Source organism: Pseudophryne corroboree, chromosome 5 (genome assembly GCF_028390025.1).
Source record: "Pseudophryne corroboree isolate aPseCor3 chromosome 5, aPseCor3.hap2, whole genome shotgun sequence".
Classification (NCBI taxonomy): domain Eukaryota; kingdom Metazoa; phylum Chordata; class Amphibia; order Anura; family Myobatrachidae; genus Pseudophryne; species Pseudophryne corroboree.
The window spans coordinates 231,442,209-231,454,770 of NC_086448.1; the positions used below are offsets into that span (position 1 = coordinate 231,442,209).

The 12,562-nt window shown below is 49.5% G+C and overlaps 1 protein-coding gene across 4 annotated transcripts in view; it reads right to left on the reverse strand.

Annotated features, from left to right (window-relative positions):
* The window catches only part of DAZL (deleted in azoospermia like), a 510,616-nt gene that overhangs the window by 185,837 nt on the left and 312,217 nt on the right, over positions 1 to 12,562 (reverse strand). For all 4 annotated transcript variants that reach the window (XM_063922172.1, XM_063922170.1, XM_063922169.1 and 1 more), the window contains exons 7-8: positions 5,151 to 5,228; positions 5,027 to 5,077 (exon numbers count right to left, since the gene is read on the reverse strand). In XM_063922172.1, coding sequence (XP_063778242.1) covers positions 5,027 to 5,077; positions 5,151 to 5,228 — 129 coding nt within the window. The remainder of the gene's footprint in view (positions 1 to 5,026; positions 5,078 to 5,150; positions 5,229 to 12,562) is intronic.

Consider the following 12,562-nt stretch of genomic DNA (forward strand, 5'->3'; position numbering starts at 1 on the left):
GAGGTAGAAAGGTGGATTTCCCGGCTGTAGCCGTGGCCACCAAATCTGATAGACCGACTCCAAATAACTCCTCCCCTTTATACGGCAAAACTTCCATATGCCGTTTTGAATCCGCATCGCCTGTCCACTGTCGCGTCCATAAAGCTCTTCTGGCCGAAATGGACATAGCACTTACCCGTGATGCCAGTGTGCATATATCCCTCTGTGCATCACGCATATAAAGAAATGCATCCTTTATTTGTTCTAACGACAGTAAAATATTGTCCCTGTCCAGGGTATCAATATTTTCAATCAGGGATTCTGACCAAACTACCCCCGCACTGCCCATCCAGGCAGTCGCTACAGCTGGTCGTAGTATAACACCTGCATGTGTGTATATACTTTTTTGGATATTTTCCATCCTCCTATCTGATGGATCTTTAAGTGCGGCCGTCTCAGGAGAGGGTAACGCCACTTGTTTAGATAAGCGTGTTAGCGCCTTGTCCACCCTAGGAGGTGTTTCCCAGCGCTCCCTAACCTCTGGCGGGAAAGGGTATAATGCCAATAATTTCTTTGAAATAATCAGCTTTTTATCAGGGGCAACCCACGCTTCATTACACACGTCATTTAGTTCTTCTGATTCAGGAAAAACTATAGGTAGTTTTTTCATACCCCACATAATACCCTGTTTAGTGGTACCTGTAGTATCAGCTAAATGTAACGCCTCCTTCATTGCCAAAATCATATAACGTGTGGCCCTACTGGAAAATACGGTTGATTCGTCACCGTCACCACTGGAGTCATCGCCTGTGTCTGGGTCTGTGTCGACCGACTGAGGCAAAGGGCGTTTCACAGCCCCTGACGGTGTTTGAGTCGCCTGGACAGGCACTAATTGATTGTCCGGCCGTCTCATGTCGTCAAACGACTGCTTTAGCGTGTTGACACTATCCCGTAGTTCCATAAATAAAGGCATCCATTCTGGTGTCGACTCCCTAGGGGGTGACATCCTCATATTTGGCAATTGCTCCGCCTCCACACCAATATCGTCCTCATACATGTCGACACACACGTACCGACACACAGCAGACACACAGGGAATGCTCCTAACGAAGACAGGACCCACTAGCCCTTTGGGGAGACAGAGGGAGAGTTTGCCAGCACACACCAAAAGCGCTATATATATATATCAGGGATAGCCTTATAATAAGTGCTCCCTTATAGCTGCTTTGTTATATCAAAATATCGCCATAAATGTGCCCCCCCCTCTCTGTTTTACCCTGTTTCTGTAGTGCAGTGCAGGGGAGAGACTTGGGAGCCGTCCTGACCAGCGGAGCTGTGAGAGGAAATGGCGCCGTGTGCTGAGGAGATAGGCCCCGCCCCTTTTCCGGCGGGCTCGTCTCCCGCTATTTAGAAAAATTAGGCAGGGGTTAAATATCTCCATATAGCCTCTAGGGCTATATGTGAGGTATTTTTAGCCTTTATAGGTACTCATTTGCCTCCCAGGGCGCCCCCCTCCCAGCGCCCTGCACCCTCAGTGACTGCCGTGTGAAGTGTGCTGAGAGGAAAATGGCGCACAGCTGCAGTGCTGTGCGCTACCTTTAGAAGACTGCAGGAGTCTTCAGCCGCCGATTCTGGACCTCTTCTGATTTCAGCATCTGCAAGGGGGCCGGCGGCGTGGCTCCGGTGACCATCCAGGCTGTACCTGTGATCGTCCCTCTGGAGCTTGATGTCCAGTAGCCAAGAAACCAATCCATCCTGCACGCAGGTGAGTTGACTCCTTCTCCCCTCAGTCCCTCGCTGCAGTGATCCTGTTGCCAGCAGGAATCACTGTAAAATAAAAAACCTAGCTAAACTTTCTCTAAGCAGCTCTTTAGGAGAGCCACCTAGATTGCACCCTTCTCGGCCGGGCACAAAAATCTAACTGGAGTCTGGAGGAGGGTCATAGGGGGAGGAGCCAGTGCACACCACCTGATCGGAAAAAGCTTTACTTTTTGTGCCCTGTCTCCTGCGGAGCCGCTATTCCCCATGGTCCTTTCAGGAACCCCAGCATCCACTAGGACGATAGAGAAATATATATAGGGACAACCTTAATAAGTGTGTTCCCTTTATAGCAGCTCAAATATTATAAATATCGCCAATAAGTGCCCCCCCTCTCTGTTTTTACCGTTTCTGTAGTGCAGTGCAGGGGAGAGTCCTGGGAGCCTTCCTCGCAGCGGAGCTGGGCAGGAAAATGGCGCTGTGTGCTGAGAATAGGCCCCGCCCCCTTTTCGGCGGGCTTCTTCTCCCGTTTTTTTTGGAACCTGGCAGGGGTTAAATACATCCATATAACCCCAGGGGCTATATGTGATATATTTTAGCCAGAATAGGTATATTACATTGCTGCCCAGGGCGCCCCCCCCCAGCGCCCTGCACCCTCAGTGACCGCTGGTGTGAAGTGTGCGGAGAGCAATGGCGCACAGCTGCAGTGCTGTGCGCTACCTCATGAAGACAGACGTCTTCTGCCGCCGGTTTCTGGACCTCTTCTCTATTCGGCATCTGCAATGGGGTCGGCGGCGCGGCTCTGGTGACCCATCCAGGCTGTACCTGTGATCGTCCCTCTGGAGCTAGTGTCCAGTAGCCTAAGAAGCAAATCCATCCTGCACGCAGGTGAGTTCACTTCTTCTCCCCTAAGTCCCTCGTTGCAGTGAGCCTGTTGCCAGCAGGACTCACTGAAAATAAAAAACCTAACAAACTTTTTCTAAGCAGCTCTTTAGGAGAGCCACCTAGATTGCACCCTGCTCGGACGGGCACAAAAACCTAACTGAGGCTTGGAGGAGGGTCATAGGGGGAGGAGCCAGTACACACCACCTAGTGGTCAAACTTTTAAATTTTGTGCCCTGTCTCCTGCGGAGCCGCTATTCCCCACGGTCCTGACGGAGTCCCAGCATCCACTAGGACGTCAGAGAAACTAGCAATGGGTCTGCTTAATAGAGGTGGGGGGGGGGGGGGGGGGGGGGGGGGGTAGAGGAGAAACAGGTGGCTGGGTAAATTAGTTCCACCACCTCTCCAGGACCACTTTAAACTCTGGTCACAGGTGATACGATACTGCATCCAAGGATGCAGCTCGTATCACTAATGCAAGCAGGAAGAATCTACTTAAATCAGACGCCTCTTGTTGCATTACAATAGTAGAGCTATCACTACTGCTTCTAGTGATAGTACGAGAGGCTGGAGCATATGATACGCGTGCAAAGCTGGATGAATACTGACATGCCTGCATCCCTGCATATGGGTGCAAACACGCTATTTTGACATGCATTATTTAGAGATCATATTTTTGATACACATGCAGCCAACAGAGTTATTACGTGTATGTGTATACTGGGAAATACCCTTGAGTGAGCGGGAGAGAGAAAAAAAAAAAAGTTTAAACCCCCACCCCACAAACCTTTAAGCCAGTTTTTTTGTTATTTGCTTTAATGTTTCAATGAAAAAAAAAAAAATCATCCTGTTTATTATTTTAATACTTGAAACATCGCTACAGTACGTATTATAAAAATGCTAACAATCTAAAGTTACTAGGCTTTGATACGATTTATTTTATATTTCAATAAAACCAATTTTTTTCTGCTTATTATTCCTACTGCATGTGAATATATGTAGATAGACCAGCGACCGCCAACCGCGAGCTACCGGTAAGCTTGCCGTATCATTTTCAGTAGCTCGCAAGCGCACGGTCTTGGGCAATCACTGGTAGCGGCACTCCTCCTCCATTCATTTTTAATATGCTGCTGGCTGTCAACCAATCAGAGGCCATGGACCTGAAGGGGGGGGCATTGCTTGTGTATCTTGCACTGCATGGGGGGCAACATTGTTTGTGTATCCGGCACTGCTGGGGGGGGGGCGCGGGGGGGCGGCGGCATTGTTTGTGCATCCGCCATGGCTAGAGGGAGGAAGGGGCGTTGTTTGTGTTTCCGCCACTGCTGGGGGTGGGGGGCATTGTGTATCTGGCACTGCTGGGGGGGGCATGGTTTGTGTATACGGCACTGCTGGGGGGTGGGCATTTTTTGTGTATCTGGCACTGCTGGGGGGAGGAAGGGGCGTTGTTTGTGTTTCCGCCACTGCTGGGGGGGCATTGTGTGTCTGGCACTGCTGGGGGCGGCATTGTTTATCTGGCACTGCTGGGGGGGGGGGCCTTGTTTGTGTATCTGGAACTGCTGGAGAGGGCATTGTTTGTGTATCTGGCACTGTTGGGGGGCATTGTTTGTGTATCTGGCAGTACACAGGTGGGCATTGTTTGTAGTTGTGAGCCAAATCCACTTTCGCAAAAACATGCGTGCATTGGGGGGGGGGGTATATCTTTAAGAGGTTTTATCTTCCGAAAGTGGTTCACACCCCAATTAAGATTGGAGACCACTGGACTAAACATTAAAACATAACATACACTCAGACATCTCAACAGAACTGAAGGTTTTGAATTTAAATAAACATCATTTACTCTGTTCTTAATGCAGGTTCAGATTTTTCTTATTGGCTATCCAAAACACGAGACATCTGAGAGCGAGTAAGATGCCGTTTTGAGAGCTGGGTAAATCCAAACACGCACATCTCAAATTATGAGGTGTTTCCCTTTGTTGTTTACCCTTTAAGATTGAGAATGTTAGTTGTGGTTTTGCCTCACCTATAGAATTGTTAGGGGAGGAGTTTGTGGAGTCTTAAGAGAGATTTACAGTAGTACCTCCCTACCTGGTTCACCTTCCCTATTTCTCTGTTGTGTGTTCAAATTTACTGCATTAGTTCAACTCACTAAAACGAAGACCACAAGCAAGACTGTGGTTTAAACCAGCCAACCCTGTAAATGTTACATTATATAAAAAAAAACATTCCACAACATAACAGAAGGTCACATTTAGACTATGATCCAGTTACTCATCTCTCTGGTTAAGGATCAGGAGTGTAATATGCGAGACCAGAATCACTGACTTACAAATTCCTGCACTCATTTTCAAGCAACCTGCACTTCAAAAAATAAAAACAAAAATAAAAAAATTAAAAGAACTTTTGTTACCTGGGGGGAAATATAGCTCCTCTGATCCCCATTTGGCCACTGTGGAGACACCTAAATATTAATAGAAAGTAATGTTAATTTATTTTTGCAAATCACAGGGCAAATGACGTTATATAAACTGTACCTGGTAATATCCTGGTTGCTGATATGCCAGAGGGATGTGTTGAAACATGACTGGTGCATTATTACAGTAAGGATACGCCTATAATACAAGAGGTTAATAATTCTTGATTGTTAACAATCCAAACCAATCTTTTAGAATGAACATATCCATCCACCTAAAGAGATTTTTAACTGCATAGAATCTGGAATATCTTCTAATTCTTTATGAAAATACATGACTCACATTACTGTACATGTGGAAGGGGTTTTCTTACTACATAAACCAATGAAAATTGTTACATAGAAGTGCTACAATCTACAATCATTGAAAAGAAAAAGCCAAAAAGCTCATGCTAGATGTCTTATTTTGAAAATGAGGACAGAAGGGGGCAATGGGGAATATTTGTGACTAGACTGTTCTGGATCTGCTGTGTACTGTATATAGGGGCAGTGATCGCAAAAACGCGCTATAGCGCATTTTTTACCCCAAAATGAGGACTGGGGACTCACTTTGTAAGAATGGGCGGGTCCCCGGGTACGTGCTCCGTTAAAATTGCTCTATGGCGCCTGATTGGTTACTAGCTGACTTTTCTCTGACCTTATTGGTCAGAAGTCAGCGACGGCTGCTGCTGCTGCTGGGCGGGAAGATGCGGTGCCGGGAGGACTGACGGGAAGCTGCAGCGCGGCGCTCCGGGGCTTGATCCACACTTCTCACCCTCTCCCCGGCTGCACTAGTCCACGAGAGGGGAGAGCCCGCCAGATTACAGATGATACGGGAGATGCTGGAGCCGCCGCAAGATGACATCACCCAGCAGAGTAATGAAGTCGGACCCACCACCTGTGAACAGATCCCTGCTCAGAGCTGGCAGGGCAGAGGTAATTTAGCTGAGCCAATGTGCGGGGCCAGGCAGAAACTGAACAGCAGCAGGCAAATGCTGCCTTAACAGTGTCTGCCAGCCCAGTGTTTCCACCTTCCCTCCCCAACCAGCCCACTGTGTTTTCTCACTGCCCTCCCATCTAGAACCACCCTGTCAGTCCAGACACACTGATTCCTAAATCCCCTCCCTAACTCAGCCCAGTGTTACCTCCTCATACCCCTATATCTCTGCTCCTCTAACTGGCGCAGTGTGTATAACGTGCTCTACCTGGCGCAGTGTGTATAACGTGCTCTACCTGGCGCAGTGTGTATAACGTGCTCTACCTGGCGCAGTGTGTATAACGTGCTCTACCTGGCGCAGTGTGTATAACGTGCTCTACCTGGCGCAGTGTGTATAACGTGCTCTACCTGGCGCAGTGTGTATAACGTGCTCTACCTGGCGCAGTGTGTATAACGTGCTCTACCAGTGTGTATAACACGTGCTCTACCTGGCGCAGTGTGTATAATAACGTGCTCTACCTGGCGCAGTGTGTATAAGAACGTGCTCTACCTGGCGCAGTGTGTATAAGAACGTGCTCTACCTGGCGCAGTGTGTATAAGAACGTGCTCTACCTGGCGCAGTGTGTATAAGAACGTGCTCTACCTGGCGCAGTGTGTATAAGAACGTGCTCTACCTGGCGCAGTGTGTATAAGAACGTGCTCTACCTGGCGCAGTGTGTATAAGAACGTGCTCTACCTGGCGCAGTGTGTATAAGAACGTGCTCTACCTGGCGCAGTGTGTATAAGAACGTGCTCTACCTGGCGCAGTGTGTATAATAACGTGCTCTACCTGGCGCAGTGTGTATAATAACGTGCTCTACCTGGCGCAGTGTGTATAATAACGTGCTCTACCTGGCGCAGTGTGTATAATAACGTGCTCTACCTGGCGCAGTGTGTATAATAACGTGCTCTACCTGGCGCAGTGTGTATAATAACGTGCTCTACCTGGAGCAGTGTGTATAATAACGTGCTCTACCTGGAGCAGTGTGTATAACGTGCTCTACCTGGCGCAGTGTGTATAACGTGCTCTACCTGGCGCAGTGTGTATAACGTGCTCTACCTGGCGCAGTGTGTATAACGTGCTCTACCTGGCGCAGTGTGTATAACGTGCTCTACCTGGCGCAGTGTGTATAACGTGCTCTACCTGGCGCAGTGTGTATAACGTGCTCTACCTGGCGCAGTGTGTATAACGTGCTCTACTTGGAGCAGTGTGTAGAACGTGCTCTACCTGGCGCAGCGTGTATAACGTGCTCTACCTGGCGCAGCGTGTATAACGTGCTCTACCTGGCGCAGTGTGTATAACGTGCTCTACCTGGCGCAGTGTGTATAACGTGCTCTACCTGGCGCAGTGTGTATAACGTGCTCTACCTGGCGCAGTGTGTATAATAATGTGCTCTACCTGGAGCAGTGTGTATAACGTGCTCTACCTGGCGCAGTGTGTATAATAACGTGCTCTACCTGGAGCAGTGTGTATAACGTGCTCTACCTGGCGCAGTGTGTATAACATGCTCTACCTGGCGCAGTGTGTATAATAACGTGCTCTACCTGGCGCAGTGTGTATAATAACGTGCTCTACCTGGCGCAGTGTGTATAACGTGCTCTACCTGGCGCAGTGTGTATAACGTGCTCTACTTGGAGCAGTGTGTAGAACGTGCTCTACCTGGCGCAGCGTGTATAACGTGCTCTACCTGGCGCAGTGTGTATAACGTGCTCTACCTGGCGCAGTGTGTATAACGTGCTCTACCTGGCGCAGTGTGTATAATAATGTGCTCTACCTGGAGCAGTGTGTATAACGTGCTCTACCTGGCGCAGTGTGTATAATAACGTGCTCTACCTGGAGCAGTGTGTATAACGTGCTCTACCTGGCGCAGTGTGTATAACATGCTCTACCTGGCGCAGTGTGTATAATAACGTGCTCTACCTGGCGCAGTGTGTATAATAACGTGCTCTACCTGGCGCAGTGTGTATAACGTGCTCTACCTGGCGCAGTGTGTATAACGTGCTCTACTTGGAGCAGTGTGTAGAACGTGCTCTACCTGGCGCAGCGTGTATAACGTGCTCTACCTGGCGCAGTGTGTATAACGTGCTCTACCTGGCGCAGTGTGTATAACGTGCTCTACCTGGCGCAGTGTGTATAATAATGTGCTCTACCTGGAGCAGTGTGTATAACGTGCTCTACCTGGCGCAGTGTGTATAATAACGTGCTCTACCTGGAGCAGTGTGTATAACGTGCTCTACCTGGCGCAGTGTGTATAACATGCTCTACCTGGCGCAGTGTGTATAATAACGTGCTCTACCTGGCGCAGTGTGTATAATAACGTGCTCTACCTGGCGCAGTGTGTATAACGTGCTCTACCTGGCGCAGTGTGTATAACGTGCTCTACTTGGAGCAGTGTGTAGAACGTGCTCTACCTGGCGCAGCGTGTATAACGTGCTCTACCTGGCGCAGTGTGTATAACGTGCTCTACCTGGCGCAGTGTGTATAACGTGCTCTACCTGGCGCAGTGTGTATAACGTGCTCTACCTGGCGCAGTGTGTATAATAATGTGCTCTACCTGGAGCAGTGTGTATAACGTGCTCTACCTGGCGCAGTGTGTATAATAACGTGCTCTACCTGGAGCAGTGTGTATAACGTGCTCTACCTGGCGCAGTGTGTATAACATGCTCTACCTGGCGCAGTGTGTATAATAACGTGCTCTACCTGGCGCAGTGTGTATAATAACGTGCTCTACCTGGCGCAGTGTGTATAACGTGCTCTACCTGGCGCAGTGTGTATAATAACGTGCTCTACCTGGCGCAGTGTGTATAATAACGTGCTCTACCTGGCGCAGTGTGTATAATAACGTGCTCTACCTGGAGCAGTGTGTATAACGTGCCCTACCTGGCGCAGTGTGTATAACGTGCTCTACCTGGCGCAGTGTGTGTAACGTGCTCTACCTGGCGCAATGTGCATATTGTCAGCTACCTGGTGCAATATGTATAATATGCTCTGCCTGGCGCTAAGTATATAACGTGCTCTGCCTGGCGCTAATAACGTGCTCTGCCTGGCGCTAATAACGTGCTCTACCTGGAGCAATATGTATAACGTGCTCTACCTGGTGCAGTGTGTATAGGAGGTTCTACATGGTGCAATGTGTATAAGCGGCACTACTGTGTGGTATAATGTGAATTGGTACTATTATGTGGCCACGCCCCTTCTCCATTAAGCCACGCCCCCAAAAAAATTGCAGCGCGCACTGCCTATACTTAAGGTTCTAGGAGATAAAGAACCAATTAACTTTCTGCCAAGGGGTACCAAAATGTCTAGTTACAGCTCTGGTACAGGGTGTCCTGCATGCTATACAGCTCAGCAGCACTGTCACCCCCCCCCCCCCTGCAACAAGATTAATAAAAACCTTCATTCCGATGGGACCCAGAAAAGGACCGGTAGGACCCCAATTTTTAAAAGTGAGGGGTCCCTGTGACCCACTTTTTTTGGGGCTCAGCGCGATCACTGAGGGGTGTAGTAGGGTCATACAGGTGCCAGAATCCCGACTGCCGGCATACCGTCAGCTGGGAGTGATAGTTTCGAGCGCAAAGGAGCCCCTTGCGGGCTCGCTGTGCTTGCCACGCTACGGGCACTGTGGTGCGCCACGCTATGTATTCTCCCTCCAGGGAAGTCGTGGACCCCCAAGAGGAAGAAAAGATGTCGGTATGCCGGCAATCGGTTTGCTTCTCTCCCCTCAGTCCCACGTAGCAGAGAGTCTGTTGCCAGCAGAAGCTCTCTGAAAATAAAAAAACCTAACTAAAATACTTTATTAGCAAGCTCAGGAGAGCTCACTAAAATGCACCCAGCTCTGTCCGGGCACATATTCTAACTGAGGTCTGGAGGAGGGGCATAGAGGGAGGAGCCAGTGCACACCAGTAGTACTAAATCTTTCTTAGAGTGCCCAGTCTCCTGCGGAGCCCGTCTATTCCCCATGGTCCTTACGGAGTCCCCAGCATCCACTAGGACGAGAGAAAATAAGATTTTACTCACCGGTAAATCTATTTCTCGTAGTCCGTAGTGGATGCTGGGAACTCCATAAGGACCATGGGGAATAGCGGCTCCGCAGGAGACTGGGCACAACTAAAGAAAGCTTTAGGACTACCTGGTGTGCACTGGCTCCTCCCTCTATGACCCTCCTCCAGACCTCAGTTAGGATACCGTGCCCGGAAGAGCTGACACAATAAGGAAAGGATTTTGAATCCCGGGTAAGACTCATACCAGCCACACCAATCACACCGTATAACTCGTGATACTATACCCAGTTAACAGTATGAAATATAACGGAGCCTCTCAACAGATGGCTCAACAATAACCCTTTAGTTAAACAATAACTATATACAAGTATTGCAGACAATCCGCACTTGGGACGGGCGCCCAGCATCCACTACGGACTACGAGAAATAGATTTACCGGTGAGTAAATTCTTATTTTCTCTGACGTCCTAGTGGATGCTGGGTACTCCGTAAGGACCATGGGGATTATACCAAAGCTCCCAAACGGGCGGGAGAGTGCGGATGACTCTGCAGCACCGAATGAGCAAACTCAAGGTCCTCCTCAGCCAGGGTATCAAACTTGTAGAATTTTGCAAAAGTGTTTGAACCCGACCAAGTAGCAGCTCGGCAAAGTTGTAAAGCCGAGACCACTCGGGCAGCCGCCCAAGAAGAGCCCACCTTCCTTGTGGAATGGGCTTTCACTGATTTAGGATGCGGCAGTCCAGCCGCAGAATGCGCAAGCTGAATCGTGCTACAGATCCAGCGAGCAATAGTCTGCTTTGAAGCAGGAGCACCCAGCTTGTTGGGTGCATGCAGGATAAACAGCGAGTCAGTCTTTCTGACTTTAGCCGTCCTGGAAACAAAGTTTCAGGGCCCGGACTACGTCCAGCAACTTGGAATCCTCCAAGTTCCTAGTAGCCGCAGGCACCACAATAGGTTGGTTCAAATGGAACGCTGATACCACCTTAGGGAGAAATTGGGGACGAGTCCTCAATTCTGCCCTTTCCATATGGAAGATCAGATATGGGCTTTTACATTACAAAGCCGCCAATTCTGACACACGCCTAGTCCAAGCTAAGGCCAAAAGCATGACCACTTTCCACGTGAGATATTTTAGCTCCACGAAAGTGGCTCAAACCAGTGGGATTTTAGGAATCCAACACAACGTTAAGATCCCAAGGTGCCACTGGAGGCACAAAAGGGGACTGAATATGTAGCAACCCTGTAACAACGTCCGAACTTCAGGCAGTGAAGCCAGTTCTTTTAGAGAGAAAAAGGGATAGGGCCGAAATCTTGGCCTTTATGGATCCTAATTTTAGGCCCATAGTCACTCCTGACTGTAGGAAGTGCAGGAATCGACCCCGCTGGAATTCCTCTGTAGGGCCTTCCCGGCCACACACCAAGCAACCTATTTTCGCCATATACAGTGAAAAAGTCTTGCTGTCACGTCTTTCCTAGCCTTTATCAGCGTAGGAATAACTGCATCCGGAATGCCCTTTTCCGCTAGGATGCGGCGTTCAACCGCCATGCCATCCAACGCAGCCGCGGTAAGTCTTGGAACAGACAGGGCCCCTGTTGCAACATGTCCTGACTGAGAGGCAGAGGCCATGGGTCCTCAGAGCATTTCTTGCAGTTCCGGGTACCGAGTCCTTCTTTGCCAATCCGGAGAAAAGAATATTGTTCACACTCCTCCGTTTATTACAATTCTCAGCCCTTGGGTCTGAGAGGAAGAGTAGGGAATATATAGACCGACTGGAACACCCACGGTGTTACTAGTGCGACCACAGCTATCGCCTGAGAGTCCCTTGACCCAGCGTAAAACCTTTTTTATCTTTTTATTGAGGTGGGACGCCATGTAGTCCACCTGAGGCAGTTCCCATCAATTCGTAAAACTGCATGAAGACTTCCTGATGAAGTCACCACTTTCCCGGGTGGAGGACGTGTCCACTCCCGGAATGAACACTGCTGACAGTGCGCTTACTTGATTCTCCGCCCAGCGAAGAATTCTGGTGGCTTCTACCCTCGCCACCCTGCTCCTTGTGCCGCCCTGGCGGTTTATATGAGCCCCTGCGGTCTGACTGGATCAGAACCGGTTGGTCGCAAAGCAGGAACTCCGCTTGACTTAGGGCGTTGTATATGGCCCTTAGTTCCAGGATATTGATGTGAAGGCAAGTCTGTTGGATTGACCACAAACCTTGGAATTTTTTTCCCTGTGTAACTGCCCCCCACCCTCGGAGGCTTGCATCCGTGGTCACCAGGACCCAGTCCTGAATGCCGAATCTGCGGCCCTCGAGAAGGTAAGCACTCCGCAGCCACCACAGGAGAGACACCCTGACCCTGGGGGATAGGGTGATTAACCGATGCATCTGAAGATGTGATCCGGACCACTTGTCCAGTAAGTTCCATTGTCCTTGCATGGAACCAGCCGAAGGGGATGGCCTCGCATGATGCCACCATCCTTCCCAGGACTCGAGTGCAGTGATGCACTGACACCTGTT